At 38.7% G+C, this 27,165-nt stretch overlaps 2 protein-coding genes across 4 annotated transcripts in view; one reads left to right on the top strand and one right to left on the bottom strand.

The window, feature by feature from the left end:
- Window positions 1–8,263, bottom strand: part of PARP4 (poly(ADP-ribose) polymerase family member 4) — a 35,159-nt gene extending 26,896 nt beyond the window's left edge. Inside the window, 4 exon segments of the mRNA XM_052813067.1 lie at window positions 6–236; window positions 2,836–2,966; window positions 3,582–3,678; window positions 8,032–8,263. Coding sequence (XP_052669027.1) covers window positions 6–236; window positions 2,836–2,966; window positions 3,582–3,649 — 430 coding nt within the window. The 5' untranslated portion in view covers window positions 3,650–3,678; window positions 8,032–8,263.
- Window positions 8,264–8,417: 154 nt separating this feature from the next.
- Window positions 8,418–26,620, top strand: CENPJ (centromere protein J). Of its 3 annotated transcripts, none has more exons than XM_052812900.1 (16): window positions 8,418–8,552; window positions 10,036–10,543; window positions 12,594–12,717; window positions 14,970–15,114; window positions 16,687–16,792; window positions 17,094–18,717; window positions 20,212–20,344; window positions 21,195–21,360; window positions 22,346–22,585; window positions 23,205–23,304; window positions 24,264–24,358; window positions 25,055–25,153; window positions 25,263–25,403; window positions 25,511–25,595; window positions 25,691–25,811; window positions 26,290–26,620. In XM_052812900.1, the coding sequence occupies exons 2-16, from the start codon at window positions 10,121–10,123 to the stop codon at window positions 26,480–26,482; spliced, it is 3,795 nt and encodes a 1,264-aa protein (XP_052668860.1). In that variant the 5' UTR covers window positions 8,418–8,552; window positions 10,036–10,120; the 3' UTR covers window positions 26,483–26,620. The 3 variants fall into 3 exon arrangements, with proteins under 3 accessions (XP_052668860.1, XP_052668859.1, XP_052668858.1); XM_052812899.1 differs by having other exon boundaries at window positions 24,264–24,361; XM_052812898.1 differs by having other exon boundaries at window positions 17,094–18,735; window positions 24,264–24,361.
- The last annotated feature ends 545 nt before the right edge of the window (window positions 26,621–27,165 follow it).

Genomic DNA, 27,165 nt, shown 5'->3' with positions numbered 1-27,165 from the left:
ATGACCTTCCACACCACCCAGGGTAGCTTGCTGATCAGGTCGTGACACTGGCCTTTGGTCAGAAGCATCACCTTGTGATTTATTAACCTTATATGCATCAATCTGTAAAAGTTCCCCCTTTTCAACTGATTTCCAAATGAAATCTGCACATAAAACAGGGAGCTGATACTTCTGAATATTTTTTAGATCATGACAGCAGAGGACATCAGCAGTATTCACAAGAACATGTGTAGTCTGAAAGGCAGGTTACAATTACAGTTGCTATGCAAACGTAACTACAATATTAATCCAAATACTGTTTATTTGCAATTAATACTGGTACAATCCTAGAGTCCAAAGGAAACATTTAAAAATAGACAACCTTTTTGGACAATATTTTAATTGAAACATCTAATTTAGAAACATGGTACCTCTGCACTTCATCCATAGACAGCAGAGAGCAGGACTCTCTAAGGTGACAGTTCAGCTCAACTAAAATATGGTTATGTTCAGAGTGCATCCACTTTTCTACAGCAACTACAAAGATGTGAAGGTGACCAGGTGCCAAATGTTCTGTAGAGCTTTTAGCAGCACAAAGGAGGTCCAATAACGGGCCATGTTCTGTTGTGGCCAACATGGTACAAACCCAAAGCTATTTGGTGTAAGACTTTAAAAAAACCAAAACCAAAACAAAACCCTGGGCAGAATGCTGAATAATCATACTATGCTTTAGTAGACTTACAAAGAATCACACATTGTTTTACTGGAATCATATATATGCTGAAAGTTAAAACTTTCTGCGTAGTTAGGACAACATAAAAACATTTAGAGAAGTCAAATCAAATAAAATATAGCCATAACTAAGAGGCAGAGGATTTTGCACCTCTAACAGTTAACATTAGCATGCAAGAACTGATGGACACAAATAAAGGAAAGGCTATTACATCAGAACAGAGTTAGATCTACTTCACTTGGAAACAAGATGATGAATGCATGTACTTTTATTTGTCACATATGACAAAAGTACAGCTTTAAAAAACAAGAGCTTTTCCCTGATACAGCAGCACTAAGCCCAGCTCTGTTCTGAGGTTCCTATTTGGAGATAGAGACACTTTTTAATCATAATGTAACTTCTGAAGTTTGGGTAAGATTTACCCTGAACAGGTTGGCCACTTGTTAGCTGTTCTCTGCATCCCAGAGCTCACAAAATTTAGGTATCTCTCTTCCCGCTGTATTTATAAAGATGATTCAAAATACAGATTTCAATTAATACGTATTTGTACCACATTAACTCTAGTTCACTTGCTATTTTCAATAATTAAATTTTTTAGCAAAGTTTTTTTTAAAGCTTATTGTTTTTAATGAGACAATTTCCTTAACTTTTTCCCCAAATCATATCTGGAGATCAGCAGTTTGTGTGTCAACACACCTTGGAAGATCCTGAATTTACAGCACAAAGAAATCTGTCACATTTTTTGAATACTCTTGCTAGAGCTTGGTATGTTATTCTTCAATTCTTCACTTTCTCTCCTAAACAGATGTGCATAGTCAGAGTCACCAGGAAACTGCTGGGCCCTGAACAAGATGATAATGTACCTACAATATTCCTTTCCTTCACACATTCCTTTCTTTTTCCTTCAATGTCAACACCTTATGTTATGCACAATTTAAACTGCAGACTCTTGAGGACGACGTATACAATTTTTGCTGTTTGTAAAATGACAATCACCTATGGGAGCTATATATAACAGTAGGATTTAAAGTAACTCACCCAATGTTGTATTAGGAAATGTCACACAAGAGTGAGAGGGAGAAATTAATGCACTTAATCATACTCCTCTAAAAATTAAAAAACTGTATATAGAGAAACAAATAAAATGAAATCATAACAGAAGGCATTACCTTCTGCCTAAGGTGGATTAGAATTAAGCACTCTCATGTGACAATATTTATGAGCTTGCCGTAATTGCTAGCTATGGGGAGGAGGAAATAAATGTCACTTTCAAGTGGCAGAAGTTAACAATGTATTATGCCTTCCCTATTAAGTTAGATAATGTTAGATAATTCCCTGTCACTAGCATGTGAATATCGTTAAGGCATTAGCATGTTCCTTGGCACACTTCAAGCTTCTGCCAGCTCACATCTTCCCAGTTTCCAGGCATGGTTTGGGAGACAGAACATCACCATGACCATTCCCATTAGGCAGTTTGGATATGAACACTCAATCCTGAGGACCAACAGGGTTCACTAGTATAGGTGTGGGCCAAGCCATGCCAGCGGGCCACAGTCCCTGCAAGCATTCCTAGGCATGTAATGTACCAGTATAGATGCAGCCCACTGATTTCATTGCTGTGCATATCATGCAAACAGGCTCCTTGATTTATCCATGCTGCGTGTTCAACATATATTAAAAATAAAAAGCTGTATTTAAATAAAAAACCTGCAATGTCACAGACTTGTAAATTTACAACCATCGCTTCCTCACTCTGTAATCAAACGCTTGCATTAGCAATAACATAACCAAAACATAATTCAGTGATGCATTTTCATATTCAGAGTTTCCCCTCTCTAATGATGAGAGAAGAAAAACAGCATGGCAGGTTTATCCAGGAAAAAAAACCTCCCCGGTTCTTCTGTGGAGGTAGAATATTGCTCTTAATTTTTTACGTGACATTTCCGTACTACAGAGCCAGATGCATTAAAAATGTAAACTGAGTATTTATATTTAAATACTGAACAGAGACATAAACTCTACAGTTCCTATTTCTCTACATGAGACAAGATTAACACTCTACAACACTTGCACCACTTGATATTTTCCCACTGAGATCTCAGAAATAAATCTGGAATTTATCTTGTGATTAAGCACAAAATTAACTACTCCACCATTTTCTTTTACGGACACTTTGAGCCTGCTCTTCCCCTGAATGGGTGAGTATTTCACTTTAATAAAGAACACACAGTTTGCAAAGATTGCCATTGCCCTCCTGTTAAAAGAGAAAAGAATTTATTTTTTTTTGGCTGAGAAAACTTTTATTTTTCTATCCACCTAAGTAGTCTCTCACCAAATATATTCTTTGCAACTCTAGGACATTCCAAAACAAATCCCATTTTATTAGCGTGGTAATCAAATCCACCCAGAACATCTCTTAATCAGTTTTATTCTTTTTTTTTAAAATTATGTGGAAAATTTAGTGTGGCCTGCATTTTCAGTAAGGTCTGAAACTAAGTACCAAACTCTTGTCTTGATCTCTTGCTGCTAATACCCACTGTTAGTAATGTGGAATTATCTTAATTTAGACTGGAACAACCTCTCTTTTAGTTCCTCTTTCACACCACACCATTATAAAATAACGCTTTTTCAAAAATGTAAACTGCTTTTCCTGTTTCCACTCACTGATTTATAATCCGTAAATATTAAAAAAAAAAAAAATCCCACAACATTTAAAAAGAACTTTGGAAAACTGATCCAGATTAACCCCAACACAGCAAACACCACCCCCCAGCAACAACAACAACAAAACCCCCAAAACCAAGAGGCTAGTTTTAATCCAGATCTGTTTCTGATTGAATTCACCCTCTGGTCTATGGCAAAGACTTACAAGAAGGAGTAGTGTAGCAGTGGAAGTGATGGAGAGGCATGGGAGAGATGGAAGTAGGGGGATTGCATCTCTTCTCAGCAGTGTCAAGCTAAATTGTCTGTAAAACAACTTGAATGAAAATTGGCTGCGTGTCATTCATGACAAACTATGCTAAGATACGAGAGGCTGGGAAAGTTTTATTTAAACAGGAGCAGAATTTATGACAACCAAATATAAAGGTAGCATCTGGTTTAAGTGATTAAAACGTATCATCAATGTATATTTGTTTGCCTGGATGCCTATGAGTGTAAAGTTATTTTAAAAACTGATGAGAATGATAATTATAGTGTAAATGAGAACACTATACAGAGCACTGAGCTCTTTATATAGCATAGAAGTCAGCATGCCACTGGCTTTCTAGGGTTTCAGAGCCCTTCAGTGGTAAATGAGTGTTAAGTATGAGCTAGAGGGCCTTATGACTGAGTGGGTTCAGACAGAAGCCAAAATCAATGCCCCCACTAAGCTTATTTGAAACATAGCACCCAGTTTAGTTTTCTCTGAAAAACATTCAGAGGGTAAACCTCAAAACACTTTGAGAACTTAATCAACATAAGGCAGCTCTTGACAACCAAAAGCTTAAAATTGCATCGCTGCTCCAAGCCATGCTGCTAATGCAGACACACTCCTAACACTACAGTAACTAGCATGAAGAGAACGTATGCTTGTAAAACAAAATATTCAGGTCATAAATTCTTTTTACCAGTGACTCTTTGGATCCCAGTGTACCATGTTCATATCTCATCCCAAGGGTTATTATCAGTGTCACTGGTAAAGACTTTGGTTTTACTCTATTTGTATTTCCGGAAAAGCTACTTGATGTAAATTTTCCACAGTGACTTAAGGCCAAATAATTTTATTTGTGAGATAACTGGACAAAACTGACACTCCAGAATACTTGGCCTCTCTAAATTCAGCCCGGACTCAGAGGATGAGGCAGAACAAATAAGAAATTGCTTGTCTGAAAGTAAAGATAATGTGAAAGGAAAGCAGTTCTTGTGTTAGCCAAAAATCTCTGATATTAAGTGCCCTCTCTCTTGGGAGGCCATTCAGAGCAAAAATGACCTTTCTCCAACTTAATGAGAACTCCCACATAGACTGCAAATTCTGATTAAGCTTCTATCCTCCTAGTTCTATAAATAAACACCACCTACATTAAAGACCGCAAAAAGGAAAGCAGATGCTGTTCGAACTACTTGAGTTCATTTACCAATACACATTTTTCTGCACTATGTACGTGCAAATGAGGAAACATTTATTAGAACAGTTTCTTTACTACTGTCTTAGGACTAGAACCAAAGAACTTAATTACCCAGCAGCTTCTTCTGGTGTAAAAATTAGTATTGGTCAAATTGCACCAAAGCCTTTACAAGGTCAACAAAGCTTTTACATCAACCCTGCAGAAAGATTCCACCATAGTGTGGAGAGAGAATAAACCAAGAGACAGTAACAATGCAGAGGAAATGTTTAAATGGCACTGATGACAGCACTTCACAATCTAATATAAGATTATTGTTTGATTAATTTATCAAGGACCCAAGTCTAGAGCAGATGATTAGGATAAGGTTTCAGATAAAAAAACCCAACCAACCAAAACACATTAGCCTGAGGTAATTTTAGGGTGAGATTTAGAGTATGTTACCTATACTACATTTAAGGAATGTGTTTATTTTCTTACTCTATGACCTATTTGATTTTCAATGTATGTAAGTAAAGTTGTTCTTTGGTGCAGTAAAAAAGGAATCCGATGGCGAGCTACCGTGGAATAACTTTAATTAGCTAAAAAATAAAAAGTAGTTAGCCAAGGAGACAGAGCACCGTAATTGATTTGCATATGGGGTTTAATGAAAACCTGGAAAATCAACATTATCAAACACAATTTTATACACGTCTGTATAATTTTATCTCAGAAAGGCAATCTATAGGAAGAGCCCAAATCATCTACTGCACTATACACCTGATAGAACTGGTAACTCTGTAATGGTAATACGTGCATTTAGGTCAGGCAGACAGCAGATCAAAGGGCAGGAGGTCATTATATACCTATATTTTGTGGCTTTTGGTTCTGTTTTTTATGGCATTAGCAGTGCTTTTGGCATAAAAGTATTCTGCTCACACAAAAAAAACCCCTCTCCATGTTTTAACTAAGAGGTTTTCACAAGATTCTGTTACGATGCAGCCTTGTTATAACTTGACTCTGTGGGAAACTATACCTTTAAGAAGCTCTACTTTGTTATATAAAGTCTTATTTTAAGCTGCTTTAATCAACTTTATTTTGAATCTTGTCACAAACAAGATAGATTAATTTGAGGCATATATAAGGGCAAACATGCCACTGCCAAAGGCTTCCTTTAATAACCATAGTATAGATCTGGGCACTGCCTCCCTCTTCGCTAGAGCTCTGTGTGCACTAGTTTTCTTCAATGTATTCTCTAAAGCAGATTCTGGATACTGCTGAAGTATAACCAGAAGTTGTCTCCTCAGGAAATAATGAACTGTATTTGCACAGCCAAAACAAAAAGTTTATTAGAAGGCAACAAAATGCATACAACCAATTCCAAGCATCAGCCCTGCCTATACACCCATATCTCGTGGAAAATACCAGAAGCAACAGAAATTGGTAGCTAGATGTGGTGCAGAACTCCACAAAAGTATTTTATATTACATTTGCTTATGAAAATCAAGCTGTTAAGAACTGAGAAAAAAATTACTTTGAGAACTGATCTGTAGGTCAGCCAGCAAGCAGAAAGGAATGCGTAAACTTGAGGGATTCACTTCCTCCGAGTCTGTCTGCAAAGACCACCCCCATTCTCTGTTCCCAGCATGAAAGGTATTAAATGACTCCTGATCCCACTCCTCTCTTTAGATTTTGAGGGAGCCAAATCGTTTACACTCACCTGCTGAGGCAGCTGCCCTCCCTGAAAGATCTTCCTGCTTCCCCAACAGCATGAGGTACAACTGGAAAGCCTGGGCATTGTAGGTAGGAAGGGCTAGGACACACTCATACCTCCCTGTAAAATTCCTGAAGGGACAGCAACGAAGTCAAATAAATAAACCAAGCAAAGTGCAGTCTACTGCACAATACGGGGCAGTAACCCTTGCTGCACTTGGAAGGAGGAGGAAATTGTCACTGTTAAAGCACAAGTGAACTTTGAACCTGACAGAAAGCAGGAAATTGAGTTAAAACCTGTTCAAAGTCTGTCACCAGCAGCTTTTCTCTCCCTTGAGTGAAGAAGATTTTATTCTCTTTCATTGTTGATGAATGCTACCACTGAATAGTAGCCTCTCTTCTTCTATTTCCTTAGAGAACCAAACTTCCCAAGGAATTTTAGCAGTGTTTGGCTTTACACTTTTTGAATAGCAAAATTTCCAAAATTCAAAATCAGAATAGAAAACTATTGTATTTAATCTGTGTGTTGAGAATTAACTGCTGATAAACACTTTTATAACTGGAATACTGTGTTCTTGCAGCACCTTATAAGGAAGTTATGCAAAGTGGAACTGCTGACAATTATCACTGGTTTAATTCTTACAATTTTAATTTACGTTGGTGGAGATCCACAAGGCCCCAGTAGCCGCAAAAGGATTTCACAGAATCACATGACCTTGTACTTCATGATCAAACCACAAATTCAACACTATTGTTAGCAATGGATTATATTTTTCAGCACAGAGAGGGAGCCAAAAATACATTTTTATCGTCCAACAATAGACCATGAATAATCTGTAGTCCAGTAGGGCCTTCAGTGTGCAGGTAAACTGAAAACAAACCTCTACTGCATTTTCCTACTAGCGATGTCAAAGGGACTGAATGTAATGCTGTGCTTTAAAAAAGCACGAGTACAAAACCTTGTATTTTCCAGCACAGTAGCTTATCACTGTTAATGCAGAATCCTGTGTGAGGACAATCACGTACACAATATATGCATAACTGGCAAAACCAAAGCGCAGGAAATATGATTGAAAGTTTAGCAGAAAGAGCTCTGCAGAACTATAGAAAGTAACAGCAGAAATTAAAACTAATAGTAGGCAACCGAAAGGGCTGCCCTGGGTTTATGCAACCTGGAGCTCAGTTTTGTACCTGCCCACAACAGCTAGAAAACCAGGTCACAGCCTGCGACATACCACAAGTTTTTGGATTGTGATGCTCTGCCACTTACTGGAGTTTAGAGGAAAACACTAACTTCGCTCAGTAAGATAGAGCATGCCTAAAGCACAAGATGTCAGAAAGCCAGGGGATGCTTTTTGCCCATCGATCTTTCCGTTCCTCCCTTACTGCAGCTACTTAAAAATTAAAAGGGTGTAAGTAACCGCAATAAAAGCACACTAAAAGTCCAAAGCCTCACGCCTGCAGAAAACGCCACACCCCGAAAGGCTTGCGGACGGCTCATTAGACAGAAATCTCCTCACACACCGTGCCGGGACAGCCGCTGAGGAACACTGCGCGGATACGGCCTCCCGCCTCTTCAGGAGCGGCGCTACCGAAGAGAAACCCCGTCTCCCAAAAGGGCCACCGGCGGCGACGAGGGGAGGACCCGGGAGCCGCCTCCGCCTGCGGGCCGCCCTCAGGAGCGAGGGGCAGGCCCGCCTGCCTGAAAGGATCCCCGCCGCCTCTTCCCGCCCCGGGCAGGAACCGGGGCAGCGGCGTCTGCGGGCGCGCTACCTCACCGCTGACGCCCATCAACGGCCTCTTCGCCGCTGAGGCTCTTGGGAGCTGTAGTTCGAGGGCGGAAACGCCTCCTCGCAGCTGGGCGGGGAAGGCGGCGGCTTGGGACTACAACTCCCAGCATGCTCGGCGCCGGGGCGGTGCCCAGCCTGTGGCGCCGGGAGGCTGTGCGATGGCGGCAGGTTTGTAATAGAAGGAGAGGGGTGGCGGCCAGAGCGCAGCGTTGCCGCAGGAGCGGCCTGAGGAGCGGTGCCGGTGTAGTCACCCCGGTACCTGTGGGGTCGGAGCTGTGGCGGTGCGGGTGCTTCGGGGCTGGGGGAGCGGCGGGCGCTGGCGGCGCGCGTGGGGGGTCCTTGGTGAGCCCTCTGTGAGGGAGCTGCCGTGCCGCGGGCTGGGGTCGTGTCCGTGTCCGTGTCGGAAGGAAGGCGCCGGGCCTGGCTCCTCGGTTCGGCTGAGGAACGTGGCTGTGCTTGTCTCCCCACCGGCGACCTTTGGGGAGGATCCCTTCGTCCCTCCTCGCCTTCCCGGGATGGGTCAGCTTCAGCACTGCCAGCTCTTTTGGTCGGCATGAAGGTGCCGCTGCCCGTAAACTTTAGGGGAAGCTTTAAACTGGCAGGCTGCCTTGAAAGGGTCTCTAAAAGGTGATGGGGAAAATAGCGTCTGAACTCTGTAGGCTTGAATTTGCTTGTGCAGGAATCTGTACCTCCCTGGGAAACTTCTAGCGGTGTCTCAAAACAGAAGGCAGTTGAAAAACATCTTTCTAAGGGAATTTCGCTGTTTCTCCTAGTCGCAGTTTCAAACTTTGGTTGAAAGCATAAGCCCTTTTACAGCGGGAAAATTAAGCGAGAGCTGGCATGAACTGATCTCTTGGGAATGAGGAAGCTTTAAGAAGTTATTTCCTGGTCAGCAGGACTGTTGAGCCTGGGCTGCTGTGGTTGTCTGTCCTTTGTCCCCTGGCCCCTTCTTTCCTCTCTATTCCCTGTGACGCACCATAGGCATGGGCTGAGAGTTAATTGCCCGGGGACGAGTTTGAGGTAGCAGGGATGAGTGGTCAGGCTCTTGCTGCCACATCGTCATGAGCAGTAGTTCTGTCTCTTTTTCTTCCGAAGTGAGGAAATCACTTTGGGTCTCCTATGTACCTGAATTCGCTCATGTTTTATGAGTATTGTAGGAATATGGTTATCACTGAAGCTTTTGCAGTCTCCAAACTTTTTTGGGGGATGGATTTAAAAAAAGAAGCTGGTTGGGAGGAAGAAGCTAATAGGCAGCATGGTTGTAGAGTTTCCATGAGAAACTAAGACAGACATGAAAACAATAAGTGCTGCATTGAAATATGTGCAGTAAAATGTTTGTATTTAGATGGACATATTTGAAACTTTGCATTAATGTGAAGGTCCTGTGTGGGAAGTCTCTCAGCTCCTCAAATCATCCTCCTCTTTTGTTGTAGGCACTTAAAAAAAATTCTGAATCCCTCTCTGTACTACTGAAGAGACTATTATACACAGTTTTATAACAATTTGAGATAATATTAACTGCACTCAAATAAATAATAAGATTAAAAGTTGGATTATGTTGATTTCCTGCACAGACAGCGTTTGTTACTCACTGTCCAAATTGTTTCTATTGCCAAGGGAAAAGTAGATTGTGACTTATTTTTATAAATGCACTAGGTTGGTTATAAGAGAGTAACTTTCTTTTACTGGGCATCTGTTATTGTAGATTTCTTATTTTGTTTATCTGCTTAATTTCTAGGTGCTAGAAGTAGGTAACCATCCATACGAAATACCTGGAACTTTGAAAGTTTTACTGTCTTGACACTACGTAACATAATATTGTTATGTTAATGCTACATCAGCAAATAAATTGGAATACAATTTACAAGATGCCAACTGTTGAAGATCCAAGTGGTGAACAAAACTTCACTGTGCATTGGATGTCTGATAGTTCCCGTGCAGGAGTCTTATTAGATCCTAGTTTTACTGGTTTGAAAATCAACAAAGAAAACTTGTTATCTGGACCTGAAAACATCACAGCTTTCCCTGCTGAAGCATTGCATCTTTCAGACAGCTGTTCTGTAAGTGATGACTCCTTGTGTGAAGAGCCTGGCAGCTCTTGTACACTTCAGCAATATACCTCTGAAACATCTTTTCCAGCAGCAGCATGTAACGTAGAAACCTCTAAAACAGACTTTGTCTGTGGTGAGGTGGATGGTCAGAATAAATCCGATCACAGTGATCCACTCTTACAAAAGCTTGAACAGGTAAAAGTCCTAGAATTCCTTGATGTGCATCCCTTAAGATTTATTTTGTTCCTGCATATGATTTGTCATACCTGGAAGTAAGCAAACTCTTTGCAATGTATAGAACACAGCAAGCTTAAAGAGCAAGTCCTAAGTCACATTTACGAATGCATAAAAGTTGGTGTCCTCCTCATGATGTGCAGTTATTGAGAGTCTAACTTCCATTGTTTCCAGCTGGCACAGGTTCAAGTTTAAAATGAAATTGCATTCAGTGGCAGTGTACTTGTTCTCAAAATCTTTTTACCTGGAAAGGTGCACACAGTTTTACAACGTTCTGTTGTTTCTTCACTTGAAGCTGTGGAAATGGGGTGCTGGTCATTACAGTGGTAGTACTTCACCACAGATATTCACAGCATGGTGAACTTGTATGTTCTTCTATCTATAGCAACATCTTCTGTTAGTTCTCAAAGTAGGTATGTACAGCCATATACCTGGTTCTGTTCAGATGAAGAGATGTTAGTGTTGAATGTGATGAAGTATCCAAGACATCAGGACAAAAAGGCCTGGAATTACAATGCTGTGATGTTACTAATTGGTTTTTTCCAATGCAAGCATGTCAGTTAATCCACTGTAATTGGCTATACGTTTGCTTGGAGCTCTTCCCAATTACTAGATATAAATTGTGATGGCTGAAGTGTTTAGTGGCACTTTAATAGATCTTGTTCTTGAGGATTAAGAACTCACTTACCTCCTTGTCCACTCTGCTAGCAGCTGCCTCAGCACAAATGTCTATGTCTCTTCACTCAAGTGGAGAGAGGGAGAGAGTGCATGTGTGTCTTTAGAGTAGAATTTCACAACTTATCTGGTGCTGTAAAAGTTTTTGCCTGTATTTTACATGATAGGAAAATATTTATTCACTTTTTCAGTATTGTCAGTAGTATCAAACAGTGGTTAAATGACAGATATTAGCTGCTTTAACGGTATCTTAAGAGGAATTATTAAGTCTCCTGTCTTAGAAAGTTACTGACAGTCTAATATATTTAAAAAAAAAAAATCTGATGCTTGTAGTGGCAAATGTAGTTTTGGATGTATGACATTTTTTTCAGTTTGGTTTTCTGAAGATATCATTATTAGAACAGGTAGAATTACGATTTCTTCAATAAATTAAATGAAGGGCTTGGAGATGAGACTTAGGTGATCTTTAGATCTTGATCATTAGTTCACAGCTGCTACTTGCATAGTGCCTTACTTCTGTTTTCGCTAGAATTTTAAGGGCCTACAAGGGAAATTCAAGGGATTTTTTTTCTTACCTGTTGGATGACAGGCATGGTCCAGTTGTTGGATCTGTGGAAGGATTTCATCAGGCCTCCTGTCTTTCCTTTGGAGGAGCTGGAACTAGCACATATGTTTGTGTTGGAGATACAGACGGACATGGAGGCCCACCACCCACTGCTGTGGTTTGGTAGGGTACAGAATGCCCTGCCTTCATATGGCCCTCAAGGCTGGTCTTGAGGCAGGGCCAGGGACTCCTGCTACACAAGGAAATAAAGACTGGATTACTGAATTTAATCAGTATCTTACTTCTTTTTTTCAGGCAGCTTCATGAGTCTTGATGTTCTCCGATGCTCTTTTTCCCTTCTCTTGGTCCTTTGTATCAGTACTGTTCACTGAGATCTTGGGGGGGGGGGGGGGGGGGAATGAAAAACAACCCCACACTTTTTCTAAAACTTTAATTATTATGAAGTATTTCACATTTTAATAAAAACACGGCATAGTAGAAGTTAACGTTAAAAGAGCGGAATTTGAATGTTTCTCCCATGCAGTAAAAATGAGTGTTCTGATTCCTGTTGTTTGCAGATTGGTCAATTAAAGACTAGTGGAACTGTTAATTGGGCAAACTAGAAATAGCATGTGTATTCATAGACAGAAAAATTCTTGATTTCTTTCATTTTACACTTACCTAATGGAACACCTTTAAAACAAGAAATCCCCGTTGTCTTGATGACACTAATCCTGTGGTACATTCGAAGTAAACCTAGCCTCTAATACATTTATTTTTTTGTTTGAAAAGCTGAAGGAATTGCAACAACAGAAACAGGAATGGCTAAAGAAACAACAGATGGAGCAACTTCAAAGGCTAATGGAAGAGCAGCAGAAGCTACTTAGCATGGTATCTGGCCAGACAGCAGTTTTTGGTAAGTTGAGAAAGAAAGCATATGATGTATTTTGTGTAAACTGAAGAATTTAATCTCCTTTTCCAGTTAAAATCTGAAAGTGTATTCAGCGTTCTTCACCTTAAGACTACTTGATTGGTCAGAGAGAAATGCTGGATTGCTTCAGTACCTGAAAGTTGAGTGCTACTGTAGAAGGAATACTACCCTGTTTTTATAAAATGCCAACTGCAATTGTAACTTGATCAATATGCGCTATGATGGGAGCCCTTGTTTCAAAGAACATATTTTAAATATAAGACAGTGTAAAACAAACAGTTGCTTTCCTTTCTGATTAGCTGTTTCTCACAATACTTTTCAATTGCTTTAAGCTGTCAGCGCATCCAAATGAAGCGGTCCCTCCTTGTTTGTGCTCGCGCAGCACAAATCTGTTCAGGTGATGAACTGAACTAGACTAGGGAGCTGATTTGTATTTAAAAACAAACACTTGTAAGCTGTTATCAGTTTTCCAGTCTTGTTTGCTAAGTGCAAAGGGAGGGGACAGTGCTGGGCTGGAAAAAGCTTGTAGAGTTGAGCAGGGTTTTTTTTCTACTGTTGGCAGTATCAGTCCAACATCACTCTTTCTTTCACTCTGCCTACCTCAGAAAATGAATTTCGGGCTTAGCCTTAGGAGAACAAAATCCAGATTGCCTAATCACTTATTCTTCATCAGTAACGTAAGGATGGAGTCTGGGTGATCAGTCTTGCCCTTCAGTGCAATTTCTTTTCTCCTGTGGAACAGTGGTGTTGTAATACAAATACAATGACACAGCCATTTTTTTCTTTTAATTTCAAGGCTATACGCTAATGGCTGAAAGTCAAAAGCTAAGACCTGGGCATTCAGCGGGCTTAACAACTTTACACCAATTGCTATCATCTGGGTATCGGAATATTTTTGAAGACAGAGCTTGTGCTCTGATTGTTTCTCCACATACACAAGATAGTAATTTTTTACAAAAGTTAAACAACAAAGAATGCACCTTATCTTTGAAGAACAGTCTTTCAGGAGTGTCTGCCTGTGAGAAACAAGGTCTGGCTGTGCCTCTGAAAATGCAGAATTGTTTGAAAAACGAGGAAAACATATATATTACTGGTTAGTCATTTATAGAAAGATAACTCGGTGTGTGTGGGTTTTTTTTGCCCTTGTAGTTACTAAGTATAATTTTCTACTACTTTTTGTGAAGATTTTATACAAGTGTTGGTTTACTTGATTTGTTGGTTGATTTACTGACAGCTTACAGGCCTCAGAGTGTTCCCATTGATGTCCATGTAAGTTTTGTTAGAAGCAGCATGAGACCAAAGCCAAGTTCTTCTGTCTGTTTGAAATGCTTGTCTGTTTTAGGGAAAAAAAAAAAAAAAAAAATTACTGCTAAAGCTTATATATGATAAAGACTGGGAAAATAGCAAATGACAGTTATTGGTTAGCTGAATTGTTTGGGTTGAACTGTACCCACATTTTCATGTGGCAAATGGAAAATAACAATCTATTCAGGGATACAGAATGTCTTCAGACCAGCTCTGTTTTGAGGATTAGTAACTGAAATGGAATTAGGAATCAAGATGTGTTGACAAGGTCCTACCATATGACTAAAAATTTTTTGTACATCAGAAGCAATGCACTGGAGTTCTTTATCTTTCCTCCTCTTCTCAGTTTTACTATTGGCACCAGCATGAATACTCTGCTGCTATGACTGAAATAGTGGTTTTGGTTTGAATCTAGCAATTTAATAAAGCTAAGCCTTACTAATCTGTACAGGTTTTGGGGAAAAGGTATGAGATTGCATTTCATCGTACTTCATACCAGCTTTAAAGCTTTTAATCAGACAGCTTGGGTTAAGAGGATGTGAAAGGATAAATTGATCTTAATTTATATATATGTACATGGGAAACAGAAGCTTGATAAGAGAGTTCTTCAGTACAGCAGACATCCAAATGTGTTTAGTTATTTTATTTTGAAGCCATAAATTAACAATAGCAAAGAAGATGAACAATCAGAATGGGTTATTTAAGGTCTGTGGAAAATTTTTAATGCATAATTGGATGTTCCTTTAAAAAGAAAGCTCAAATTCCAATAAGCATTAATTTGGGGAAATCTTAGGGCTATTTTATGTGGGAATTCAGACTACATTACCATGAAGCTCCCTTCTGGTTTTAATCTGACCTGAATGCTGCTTAAAGTATGAGCTGAAAACTGATTTGTTGTTGGGAAGGAAAAAAAAATTCTATTCATTTCATAGGAAAAAACATGTGGTGTCCAGAACAAAAGATGGAAATATTAATGGAGAGTGAAGATAATCACATTGATCCTTTATGTGTGGAAAGTGCAGATCTCTCTGAAAATTCCAGCGGACAAAAACATTTGTGGACTAATACAGAGGAAAGGTAATTCAGGCCATTACTATGCAGTTTTTGTCAAATAACATGAGTTTCGTTGAAATCCGAGTCCTGACTGAAAGAGTGATATTTTCAATTTGTGTAGCTTTCTCAGCCAAGGATCCCATTTTGCTAGGTACTGTGGAGACCTGTAGTAGGAGAGGCTCTGGCTTGAAATTGCTTATGCTGTGAAAGATGTGATGTGTATTGGCTGAAGAGGTGTGTGCAACCTGGGGTAATAGCAGTTTAGAAGCACTTTTTAGTATGGCTTAGTATATAAGCAGCTACAATTACTGTTTCCAATTTGATTTATTACAACCTCCTATCCAGTGTTACATGGTGAAAGTAGCAACGTGAAGGAGGAGTGTAAGGCTGTGACTTTTTAGTTTATTATCAGGAGTTATGTTTGTTTAAATGTCTACATATGGCTAAGAAGTAATAATAGTGCTTGTGGCAGAAGCCTTCTCATGTGTGGTAAAAGCTTTGTTTATGGAGTTGATAGAATAAAAGTAGTGGTTGGCATTGTTTTAAAGCTCTGCCTTGCCTGCCAGGTCATCACAAAAACAAGAAATACTTATTCCAGGCTGTGGTGGGTTGAGCCCAGCCAGCAACTAAGCGCCCACCCAGTTGCTTGCTCACTCTGTCCCCCAGAGCAGAATGGGAGAGGGTATCAGAGGAGCAAACTCGAGAAAACTTGTGGTTTGAGATAAAAACAGTTTAGTAAGCAAAGGAAAGAGGGGAAAAAAACCCCAAGTGATGCAAAGGCAGTCACCCTCTACCTTCCGCAAGCAGACCGATGCCTACTTGGTCTCTGAGCAACAGCTACTTTTGGAAGACCAAGCCCCCAGTTTTTATTGCTGAACATGATGTTACAGGGTATGGAATATCCCTTTGGTCAATTTGGGCCAGCTGTTCTGGCTGTGTCCCCTCTCAGTGTCTTACCCACCCCCAGCCTACTTGCTGGGGACGGGGAGCAGCGTGAAAAAACCAAAGAAAAGCTTTGATGCTGTGCAAGCAGTGTTGAGTAATAGCTAAAACATTGGTGTGTTATCAACACTGTTGTAGTCACAAATCAAAACACAGCACGATATGGACCGCTATGAAGAAAGCTCACTCCATCCCAGCCAGACCCAGTACTCCTGTGAAGGAGGAGGAGTATCAAAGGGGGAGATAAGGAACACAGTCTCAGTAGCATTACTGAGTGGGAAGATGATACTGTAGAAATTGGCAGTATGACTAAAATATGAGTGAAAGTTTGGTGATCTGGGCAGAAGAAAGGGACACTGAGAAAACCAATGAAAGAAGAAATGGCAAAACCTACATACAGTATCTTTTAGATATGTATATTAACTATAGCAGGGATTTGATAAACCATTTCTCAAAAGATAAACAGCTAGTGTTACAATGCATTTCTCAGATTAACTTTGACACTTAATGACTAAAGTACCTCATAATGTGTCCTCTTTTATGTAATTATACCTTAGGTCTTTGAATAGCAGTGACATTAAACACAGTTATTTTATATAGAAATGTAAGACTTGAATTTTTTAAATTATTATTATTTTTTTAAAATTACACTAGACCTATTAAAGCTGCGATTCAGGAGAAGAAACAGACATTTGAAGAATTCCTGGAAGAACAGATACAACTAGAAGAGCAGCGTCTGGAGCAAACCCAGAAGTTACAGGTTATTTATTTATGTTTTAACTTTATTGTTCTTTATATATTGTGCTAAGATGCGATAGGTGCTTTAAAAATGTACAAGTAAGATTCTAGCATCAAAAGCTAACACTGAATGCAATATTCACATTCTTAAAAATAAAAATATAATCCCCAAATATTTCACTTGTTTAAGATGTCTTTAGAAATCCAGTAGAAATGTACTATATAAATTCCTACTCCTATGTGGTGTTTATTTGAAGAAATCTTCAAACTGTGTAAGGGGCTCTTTAACCTTTTGTGTTTTACTTTTCCTTACCCCTTTTCAGGTGACAAACGGATCGGCCATTCAAAAACCAGTGATCAAACGACCCTTCCTGAAAAGAGGAGAAGGCTTAACAAGATTCACTAATGCCAAATCTAAAATTACAAAACTTGGAGAAAATGCCCTAAAACTTCAACAAAGGGCTTCAGATGACAGAAATGTTATTAAAGTGGACAGATCACAAATACAGAAGAAAACTGTGCCTCCCGGCAATGAACTCGTTTCTGAGAACACTTTTGCACCATGCAAAAAATATAACTACCCTGATAAAGCAAAACATTGTCTTATTCAGAAGACCCTGGTACTTGGGAATCACAATGGAAAAAAAATCTTGCCATTAGAAACAAGAATGCAACCAGGAAAAAATCATGATGGACAGATGAGAGATTCTTTCCCATTAGAAATTAACAACAAAATAGAAAATAAAGAGAGCATAGTAGAATTTGCTAAGTCTAACACTGTCAAAATCAGAAACAAATTACCTGGCACAGAAAATCCTCAGTTGTCTCATGAGCTGGCCAGAGCCTTTTCTAATTCTAAATGTGCTGTAGGTCACCCTGTAAAAGATTCAGAACTGTCTTTTGAAGTTTCATTTCAGAATAAGCTGGAGAACTGGGAAAAAGAAAAAGAAAAAGAGAATCTAGAATTAGATGAATTTTTGTTTCTAGAACAAGCTGCAGATGAAATATCTTTCTCAAGTAATTCCTCATTTGTGCAAAGGATCTTAGATCAAGATCAGCAAACTTTAAAAGGCCGTAGAATGTCTTCTACCCCTGTCAAGGCAAAACAGCAGCAAGTAAAGGTGCTGGCTGTTGAACTTATAAATAAGAAAAATAAAAAGGCGGACTGTATGACACAGGGCAATATAAATGATAGAGCAGTTATGCATACAGTCTCAAATTCAGGGACATCTTTTAGAATGAAGGATCCATTGAATAAAACAGACAGTGTAATATTTTCAGCTTCTTCCATGACAGCAGCTCCTGCTTTAAAAAGTAATCAATGGATTGTAAATGAAGTTAAGGGTGAGGGCAATGGTGATACTACTACAGATTCTGAGAGTGAATTTGAGACTACATTAAAGCATGAAAATGAAGATGCTAAGACATCCTTTATGAGCCATAGAGAAAGTGATCCAGAAGTTTTTGATTATGGAAGTTCTGTTACAGACAACAGCAAAGAAGGCAAAAATGGAGATGCTGACCTTGGCTTCTCAGACAAAGGTTGCAGTATACTGTCAAATCAAAAGATTAGAAAACCCTCAGACCATCACAGAAGCATGTCTTGTATAAGCAGGAGTAAGTTTGAGTTTGATGATGAAAGAACATGGAGCGATCTCGATGAAAATTATGTTAACAGTGATTTACCTGAAAAATACACTAACATACCTTTACAGACGGACTTTTCCAGTAAGAATGTTACAACTGTCCCAGATAAAGCAATAAAGAGAAAAGTTGCCTCAAAGAGGGGAGATGAAATGTCCAAAGAGTCTGCAGTGGACAGGGATTCAAATGGACCTCCTGTGTCAAACCTGATGATGAAACTGTTTCCTTCACTGAAACCGAAACAGAAGGCAGGCTGCCATTCAGAGCATGAAATCAAATCAAATGAGGAACAGGAGCCAGGAGGTGAGAAAACAGCAACTGGTAGGAAAAGTTGAAGACGACATACATTACAAGTCTTTCCTTCTAACACTTAAGCTGCAACCTGACATTACACCAAAGGGTGTAAGTACAGACTTCTGCTGCAGGGAATGGCCCTATTCTCACCTTTCATCTCCTCTCATGGTTGTATGTCTAATGTCAGATCTAACAATTACGCAGGTTGCAGAATGAGTAGGATCAGTGAAAACTTAATTTATTTTTTTGTAATATTTTTTCCTGGAGGCTAGTTTTCTGTCAGACCAGCTCATTGAACTAACTTGACTCGGAGCTGCTTGGTCACTGTTTCCAAATCAAGGAGAGTATCAAAGGCACACCGAAAATGAAGTGGTACCTCCCTTTCCACTACAGTGTGCATTTACACCCCAGCAGGGTAATGCTATGCGCTGTTAGGTTAGCTTGTTCTTCATAAAATATAAGGAGGCAGCAGCCCTGTCCGTATTTTCTCACAGTAATACAGTATCTAGAGAATTCATGTGGAATATGGGAAACAATGGATTCATTTTTCTACTTTGCCCAAGTTGATTTCAACTATATGGTTATAGTCTGGGGAAGCCTCTAAAAGCTCCTGTTGAAGCTGTTGCATTTGTGTGACATCATTAAAAATGCAGTTATTCAGTGAAAACATGGTGGCATAGCCTAGCATTTAAAGCTCTTCTCTGTAAGGTGGTGAGATTTTGGTTTCAAACTCTGCTCCAATGAATGTTTAGGATTTTGTTTAGGTTTTTATAAGAGGTTCATGTAAAAGCTGCTACTTCTGCTTATTGGTTTGCGGAAAGTTGATTTTTGTAGGGTTATCTAAAGATGCCTGCTAGATGTTGTTTGTGGGAAGAGGGGTAGAATTGTGGGTTTGTTGCCTTTTTTTTTTTTTTTTTTTTTGTACTGAATCTCAGAGCATTTAAGGGTGAATGAGGCAACTACCTACACTGCAACATCGGTACTTAGGCTCTTTGGTTGCATACTCAGAAGCAGACTATTAAAACCCTGGGAGTGTTAAGTAGTGACTGAACAGGAAACTGGGATGGCAAAAAAGCCCACAAATCCTATTAGCCCCTGCAATAGATTTCACATCAGTGATGGGTGAGAGCAGACTTTGTGAATAAAACTTGGAAAAACTTACAACCATAAACACTTCTGTTTGATGCTTGGCCCTTATACCTTCATTTAATTTCTCTAGCTTGATGTGAAGCCCTTCACATTCCAGTTCCTAATATATATTTAGTTCTACGAAGACGACAGATATACTCAATATCTGAGGTACTTGAGTAAATAGTGCAGAGTGCTTTAAAATGTCACTTCTGTGTTATTTGAATAGTAGAAATTTTTTGCAATACTACTACTGTCTCTAAAATAGTATCACTTGATTTTTTTAAATTTTTTTTTTAACTGGTGTGTGATAATTGTTTACTTCAGTTGTATGGATGCAGCTTAGATAACTTGCATCTGGCTGTTCTTTGACAGGAAACACTGTTCCATCCCAGGTACTGAGAGAGAGACTCACTGAATTGGAAACTGAAATAGAGAGATTCAGAGCTGAAAACACAACTCTAACTAAACTCCGTGAAGAAAGAGAGCATGCCTTGGCAAATATCAGGTAATTTTTTATTGAAACATTTTGGTGCATTCACTTACATAGTATGTTCCAGACTATCATAGTGTCCAGTTACCAAAAGCACATGTAAATAACTGCTGTGTTTGTTACAGTGGAGACATAGGTCAAGAAACTGGTTGTTGCTCTATGTATATATCAAACTGTAATTATTACTCACACACAAGTTATAATATTAAGAACCCCTGCTAGTTTAATATGATATCCTTAAAGGTTATACTTGGGAGAATTTGTATACTTTTGTTCTGAATAATAACACCGTCCTAAACTGTTCTTGCAAAACTGATCTTCATGCTAACATCATGATTGATGCTCTTCCTTTGGATTGGATGTTTGTGTGTACAAACTGAGAATATTTTCATTTGAACTAGGGCACTTATAAGTGACATGTAGAGCAGAATAATTATCTGTTGTGACTTAAATGTGGCACACCTATTTGTACCAAAGTCACTTTTGTTTTGTTTGGAAACAGCATTGTGTTGTTGGCTAATGTTTAATTTGTGAACTCCTGTTGTTAGATTCTTCTCCCCAGTACTATTGGGGGAATGGTGTTCTACTCCTTTGAAGAATGTTGGAAGATTTTAGCCAAAGCCTACTTAAATTCAGGATAACTTTTGCGACTGGAAGATATAAAACCAGAAATTGTTGGACTTCAAACACTGTGTGACAATTCTTACTCCTTAAATAAGTAATACCATTTCAGGCAAGTCTTCCTGGGGTTAATAGATGCTGGATTGGAATCAATGACTTCAAAATTCAGTCTTCATTTTCTTCCTTAAAATCCAGATTTGAAGTAGTTTTGGGCTAAAACAACAATTTTGTTCAATAATTATAGGAAAGAAATTGCAGACTTTCAACAGCAGAAAGCCCAAGAACTGGCCGAAATAGAAGAATATAAAAAAAAGGAAATGAAAAAACTGCAAAAGGAGCGTAAAGTTTTTGAAAAATATACCACAGAAGCTAGAGCAATTCCAGATAAAAAAGAACGTGATGAAATTCAGGTATAAAAATATATTATTCTTCTAGTCCACACAGGAACACATAAATATATTTAAAGGCAGTTGAGAACTAAATTCTAAATTAATTGAAAAGTTGCAAGTGATTTCAACATGGGAACCGTTAGTACACGTGGCCTAAATGAAGAAGGAACTACAGTCTTCACAATGTTGTTTGATGGTTTTAAGGCAAAAAAACCTTGATAAGCAAATGTTTTTGTCACATTTCCATACTAAAAACTGCTCATGACTGGTAGAATGATCTTCAACTTTGATAAAAAAACTACTGTAGTTAATATTAAGTAATATTTTTATTCATGGTAGTGGATCAAAATGCAAACTAGAACTGTACTTGAGTTTTATTCTGTCTATAACTGTTGTACAGTATATGTAGTAATCTACAATTTTTGAAGTTACATTTTGTTATTACTTGTAGGTCTTTAGGTATCAGAGATATAAGAAACAAGATCTGTTTGTTCCTTTGTTGTCGTGAGATGTACAGACAAGTCGTATTAAACATCACACATGGATTTCCTTCCTCCTTCCCTATAAATTTTCCTTACTTCAACAGATTGAAGTAACATTTGCTAAACTGGCTAGGCATATTCGCATGTGTTGTATGCGATTGTGTCCTCCCTATTTTCCTGTGCCAAGATTTTTGAAGGGTCCTCTCAAGGGTAGCCTTAAAGATTTCATGTTTCTGTCTCAAGTGTGGCCAGTCTATGAAGTGTAAAGGATGCCAAGAGGAAGTAAAGACGCTTTCTGTGATTGAAGTTGAGCTTATAAAGTTGGTAGTCTAAAGTAAATAATACCTATTTCAGGGAAGAAAACTTCTCCTACCTTTCACCTTCTGCCCCATTAAGCTGATCTTATTTTTTTTTTCCACTCTTGTGCTTTTTTGTGTGTGCTTGTATTTCTATTAGAACATTAAAATCTTTTAATATATTAAAAAGTGAAAGCTCTTTGATTTATAAGCATGCATTTTTCTAAGGCTTTAAAACAGCAGATTGCAGAATTACAGGAAGATTTAAAGAGAAAAGAGGCAAAATGGTCAACCACCCATCGACGCCTGAAAGATCAAATAGAAGCTTTAGTAAATGAGAATATGGAGCTAAAAGAGGAAGTCAGAATTATGGAGAGGTTTCGTCTAGAAGCCTGGAAGAAAGTAGAAGCTGCTGGAAGCAAGAGGAAAATAGAAAATTCTGGGATGACTCAAAAAAGAGCAGAATCTGTAAGTTATTAATCTTGGTGTTTTAAATTCATCTGTGAATACTCTTCAGTTTTGGATCATAAACTTGGAATCCAATAGCTACAACTTAGGTGTTTACTTTTGATTTACTTATCTTGGGACTCCACTAGTGGTGACAGACACAGAATTCTGTTAATGTCACATTCTCTCCAAATGTGGATGTTCACAATGTACAGCATCCTTTCAGTTGAGGAACTCACCTTAGAAATTCAAAATGATGCAATTGTAAGAGAAAAATCGTAGATGGGATCTAACCTGTGAACCTCTGCACCTTAAGGATAAGCCAGGCAAACCAGGCAGTTCACCATTGCCTAAAGCCATTATATTTAGTTTTGAAACTGTAACTGTTATTCTGGATTGCTTGCACCAAATTAACATTCTGCAGTTGTTAGTAGTGAGGCAGCAGACAGAGGAAGAGTTCCAAAGTGTAGCTGGGGCTATATCACACAAGCCATTCTGCTGACTAAGCCTTAAAAATGTATAGTTTGTAAAGAAAGCTTCCAGTAAATTTCATGTCACATGGTGTATAAATCTTGTAGCTGCTGTATGAACAGTTATGAATAAATGTCATGTAAACCACAAATAACTTCTGTTCTTTTAGTGTCTACCAAATAGAGGCCCAAAAAGTCAGACTGCATCTCCACTTCTTCCAGTACAGAAGTGCAGCAAGATAAATGGCAAGAGTTATTCACAGGCAAAAGGTATGTTTGTCTAATCAGGGAATTCTGTTTACTCTTTAAAAGAAAATGAATGTGGATTTTTGCTTGTATTAAAAAGAATGCATCACCACCTCAAAAGCAGCTAGAGAATAGTTGTAATGGACTTGAGCCTATGGACAAATGCCTCACAGGGTAAGATGCTGGAGAAAGCTGTGATGAGACTATTCTCAGAGCAAATATGCTTCTGGTCATGTTTGGTGGTCTGGAGCATCCCAGAAGCTGTGTTCTGCAATCCAAAATGACCTTCATCATTGATGTTCTCCAAGCTGCAGACATTGATGACTATGTTGATAGCATGAGAACTGCTGTGTCTCTTCAGAACCTTCTGTTATCAAGATCTGTAATCATATGGGCAATGCCATAGCAGGTGTTCCTTGTTCACAGTTAGGAGCAAATGCTTTTGGCAGCTATACCCCTTCCTAATGAATAACCACATACGTAAAGTAAGTGGAGGGTACTTTTTTGACACCTCTGACAGCTCAAGCAACCATCATGTTATCTGTCAGAGGAGTATGTTCCAGATTTGAAGCCACTGCTGGTTTTACTTGGTAATCTTTCTGGTATGCGAGGAAAGACATGGGAAAAGTCTGCCAATCAGTTCCTGTTAAAAGGTTATATTAGTCTTCCTTTATTCATTATAAGGCATAACTAATAATATTGTCTAGATACTGAGGGGGGAAAAAAATCCTTTGTAAATCTACAGAGATGATATAAGAGAGAAAGTGCAGCGATTCTTCAGTTACAGCTTCTTGCTGACACATGAAGCAATGACATACCTGAGGGAGCTGGCTTGTGCTGATTCTTTTCCTAAATGTACTGCTTTCAGTTTTAACTGCACTTAAGAAATCTAGGTGTCCTGTACAGCTTGACCTCATATATAACACTTAAACTGTACTTTAATTTCACTGTCCAAATTAACTGTATTACATCTATCTGAGTAGGAAAGCTTTCTAGAACACCTGCATCAGGACCTGCTTGTGACAGAAGCAACTCTGAGACAATGACAGCACTAGAAGATTCTTCTAGGACTTTTATGGTAGTAAGTCCTGTATCTTGATTTGATTTTTAAGGGGCAGGAAAAAGCCTAAAGTAAAACAATATTTGCTTGTACTTAAATGAGTATCATCTGGAGAGTGACTGCTGAAGCTGTTGACTCACCTTCTTATGTTCTTCAACTGCAATTTTATTGTCATACCAGAAAATGGTTTTACCAGTGTCTAGTAGTTGCAACATTCTTTGGCCGAGAAAAGAAAAGAAAAAATAATCTCCCACTCCCTTGAATTTTGCAAAATGTTCTACCTTTTGAGATAGGGGGGAAAAAGATGGATGTTTATGAGCTCCATGTAGGGCAACCGTGCAAGAATCTTGTAAATAGTTGAATGAATTCTTATATTAATTGCTGTCAGTAGCATTCAAGCTTTATGAACTTCATTGTTTCATACCTTGATACGGATGACTTAAGGTAGTTAAGCACCATGCTACAATACACCACTGCATTCCACTTTAGTCCAGACTACAGCTGACCACAGGCAACAAATTATTGCTGAGTTTCAGTCTGTCTTACCACTTGAATTATACTAGGAGTTGCATAAAACCCAGATTGTGTTTATGCCTTCCTCTACTGGTCTTCCTCCCCGATGCTCATTTCCTGAAATACCTGTCAGCCTAGGAAAAAAACATGTAAAAAGACAAAGCTCGATTTGAGTTTATGCTTAGACGATTGTCATTTCAGGACACCTCTTCTAATGAAGCTCATATGTCCCTACCATCTGGACCTGCATGTACAGACAGTGAAGAGATACAGAGAGAAACTGCTTATCCTGATGGAAAGGTAAAATGAGAGGTTGGCACTCTGAAATTCCACAGGACAGCTGTTGGAACAGAGGAATGAGTATGTGAGTGTGGTGGCTCAATACTGACCTCTGTAATGTATTCATTAGGTTGAAAAGGTTTTAAAAAATGGCTGTCACCTCATATTTTTCCCCAATGGGACATGGAAAAAAGTGGGTTCTGATGGGAAGACTGTAACTATAACCTTCTTCAATGGGGATGTGAAGCAGGTTATGCCTGATCAAACAGTGGTATGTATCCTACATCTTTTGCATTTTTCTGTACTTATGTGCATGTGTACATACATACACATAAAAAATTTCTCACTAGTTAAGTTAAATCTGAACTGTTTCTGCAGATTTATTATTATGCTGATGCTAAGACTACACATACTACATACTCCGATGGCTTAGAGGTCTTGCAGTTTTCAAATGGACAAATAGGTAAAGAAATCATCCAACCCAACCAACCCTCAAAATTGCTGCCCATATATACCTGTATTTATGTAATAAGCATATTGTCTCAAAATACATTTCAGAGAAGCATTACCCTGATGGTAAGAAAGAAATTACCTTCCCTGATCAAACGATTAAAAATTTATTTACGGATGGGCAAGAAGAAAGTATCTTTCCGGATGGTACTATTGTTCGTATTCAGCGGTAAGGTTTACCTTTTCAGGTACCCTAGCCTGTTGAGGGGAAAGGAGCAGTTAGGGCTCACTGACAGAGGCAGTATATGGTGACAGATCTATTTCTAGAAGTTTACATTTGAATATATTGTACTGTGACCATGTATTTACAGCTGAAATTTTTTTTTCCTTGTAGCTTGGAGGAGACATAAAGATTGAATGCCTGTGTGTGTTTTCTCATACCCTAACCTGAGAGATTTTTCCGATTTGTGCATAATTCTAGAGAAAGAAATCATGTCAGTTTTGCAGAAACAGGTTTTTGAGTACCAACCAGCTGGGATGCTATTTAACAAAACAGGCTTTTCACAAATACTGTATTTTTTAAGTTCTTCCTTCGTTTAGGCTTGCATGTTTAATGTTTTTTTTCTGAGATTAAGCTTAAGCCTATGTATAGTCCTTACAATGATTTAAAAAAAAAATATATACTTAAATACATTTATTTACTGCAGAGATGGAAGCAAAACTATAGAGTTCAATAATGGGCAGAGAGAACTACACACATCACAGTTCAAGAGACGGGAGTATCCAGATGGTACTGTCAAGACTGTGTACATGAATGGACAGCAGGAAACAAAGTACGTCTCTGGGAGAGTAAGAGTAAAGGACAAGGATGGTAATATTATCATGGACACTAAGTTGTAGGTAATGTCAAAACTGCTGGAAGTGTTGGCATGTCAGCAAAAATAATGTACATTCCTGTAAACAAGAAGAGAAACCCCTTTAAGCTTATTGTGTAGATACTGTTTATAGTTTTCCTGAAATAAATTTATTTTTCAGTGGGCATTAATACATCAGAGCTTTTTCTTATTTTTTTCTACTTTTTAAGCAGCAGTTTATTGATTCAGTATTCTGCCATGTGTAGTTTAAAGGGTGTGTTTTGTTTTTTGGTTTTTTTAAATCCTCAGCTGTCAGTGAAATTTCAGCGAACAGCTGCAGACTACCTTATTTTAGACATCTAAGAAAAAAGATTCTTCAGTCCAAGATAAAAAGTTGTGCTGTTGGAACCCCTGCTGTGGTGAAATACAGCAGAAGGCCAGATTTAATAGTCTGGATATCAGTTTACTTATTGCTTAACAATAAACAAATGGCAGTATCCCTTCTCAGTTAGCCTTAGGCTATTCTTCTTCCCTCAATCTTATTTTTTTTCTTCATCTCACAGTTAGGAGGCAACAGCATTAACAGCCCCCAATCTGTTCTGTAAACTGATCTTCTGTATTCACCAGGCTAGGGCAGGTGAGACTGGGACAGGTTAACACTCGAAGCTACTTAGAAATGTGGGAGGAAAACACCAGAAATCAACAAAGGTCACCTCATCCAATTCTTCC

This window comes from Harpia harpyja, chromosome 17 (assembly GCF_026419915.1).
Source record: "Harpia harpyja isolate bHarHar1 chromosome 17, bHarHar1 primary haplotype, whole genome shotgun sequence".
Taxonomy (NCBI): domain Eukaryota; kingdom Metazoa; phylum Chordata; class Aves; order Accipitriformes; family Accipitridae; genus Harpia; species Harpia harpyja.
The sequence above is the reverse complement of the archived record's forward strand: the minus strand, read 5'-3'. Positions and strand labels throughout refer to the sequence as shown.

Excerpts from the sequence above, each read along its gene's own strand:
- CENPJ (XM_052812898.1), top strand. The coding sequence starts at position 10,121 with ATGTTAATGCTACATCAGCAAATAAATTGGAATACAATTTACAAGATG. Across the intron at positions 25,154-25,262 it reads CTGCTTATCCTGATGGAAAG|GTTGAAAAGGTTTTAAAAAA; the intron begins GTAAAATGAGAG and ends TGTATTCATTAG. Across the intron at positions 25,596-25,690 it reads GTTTTCAAATGGACAAATAG|AGAAGCATTACCCTGATGGT; the intron begins GTAAAGAAATCA and ends AATACATTTCAG.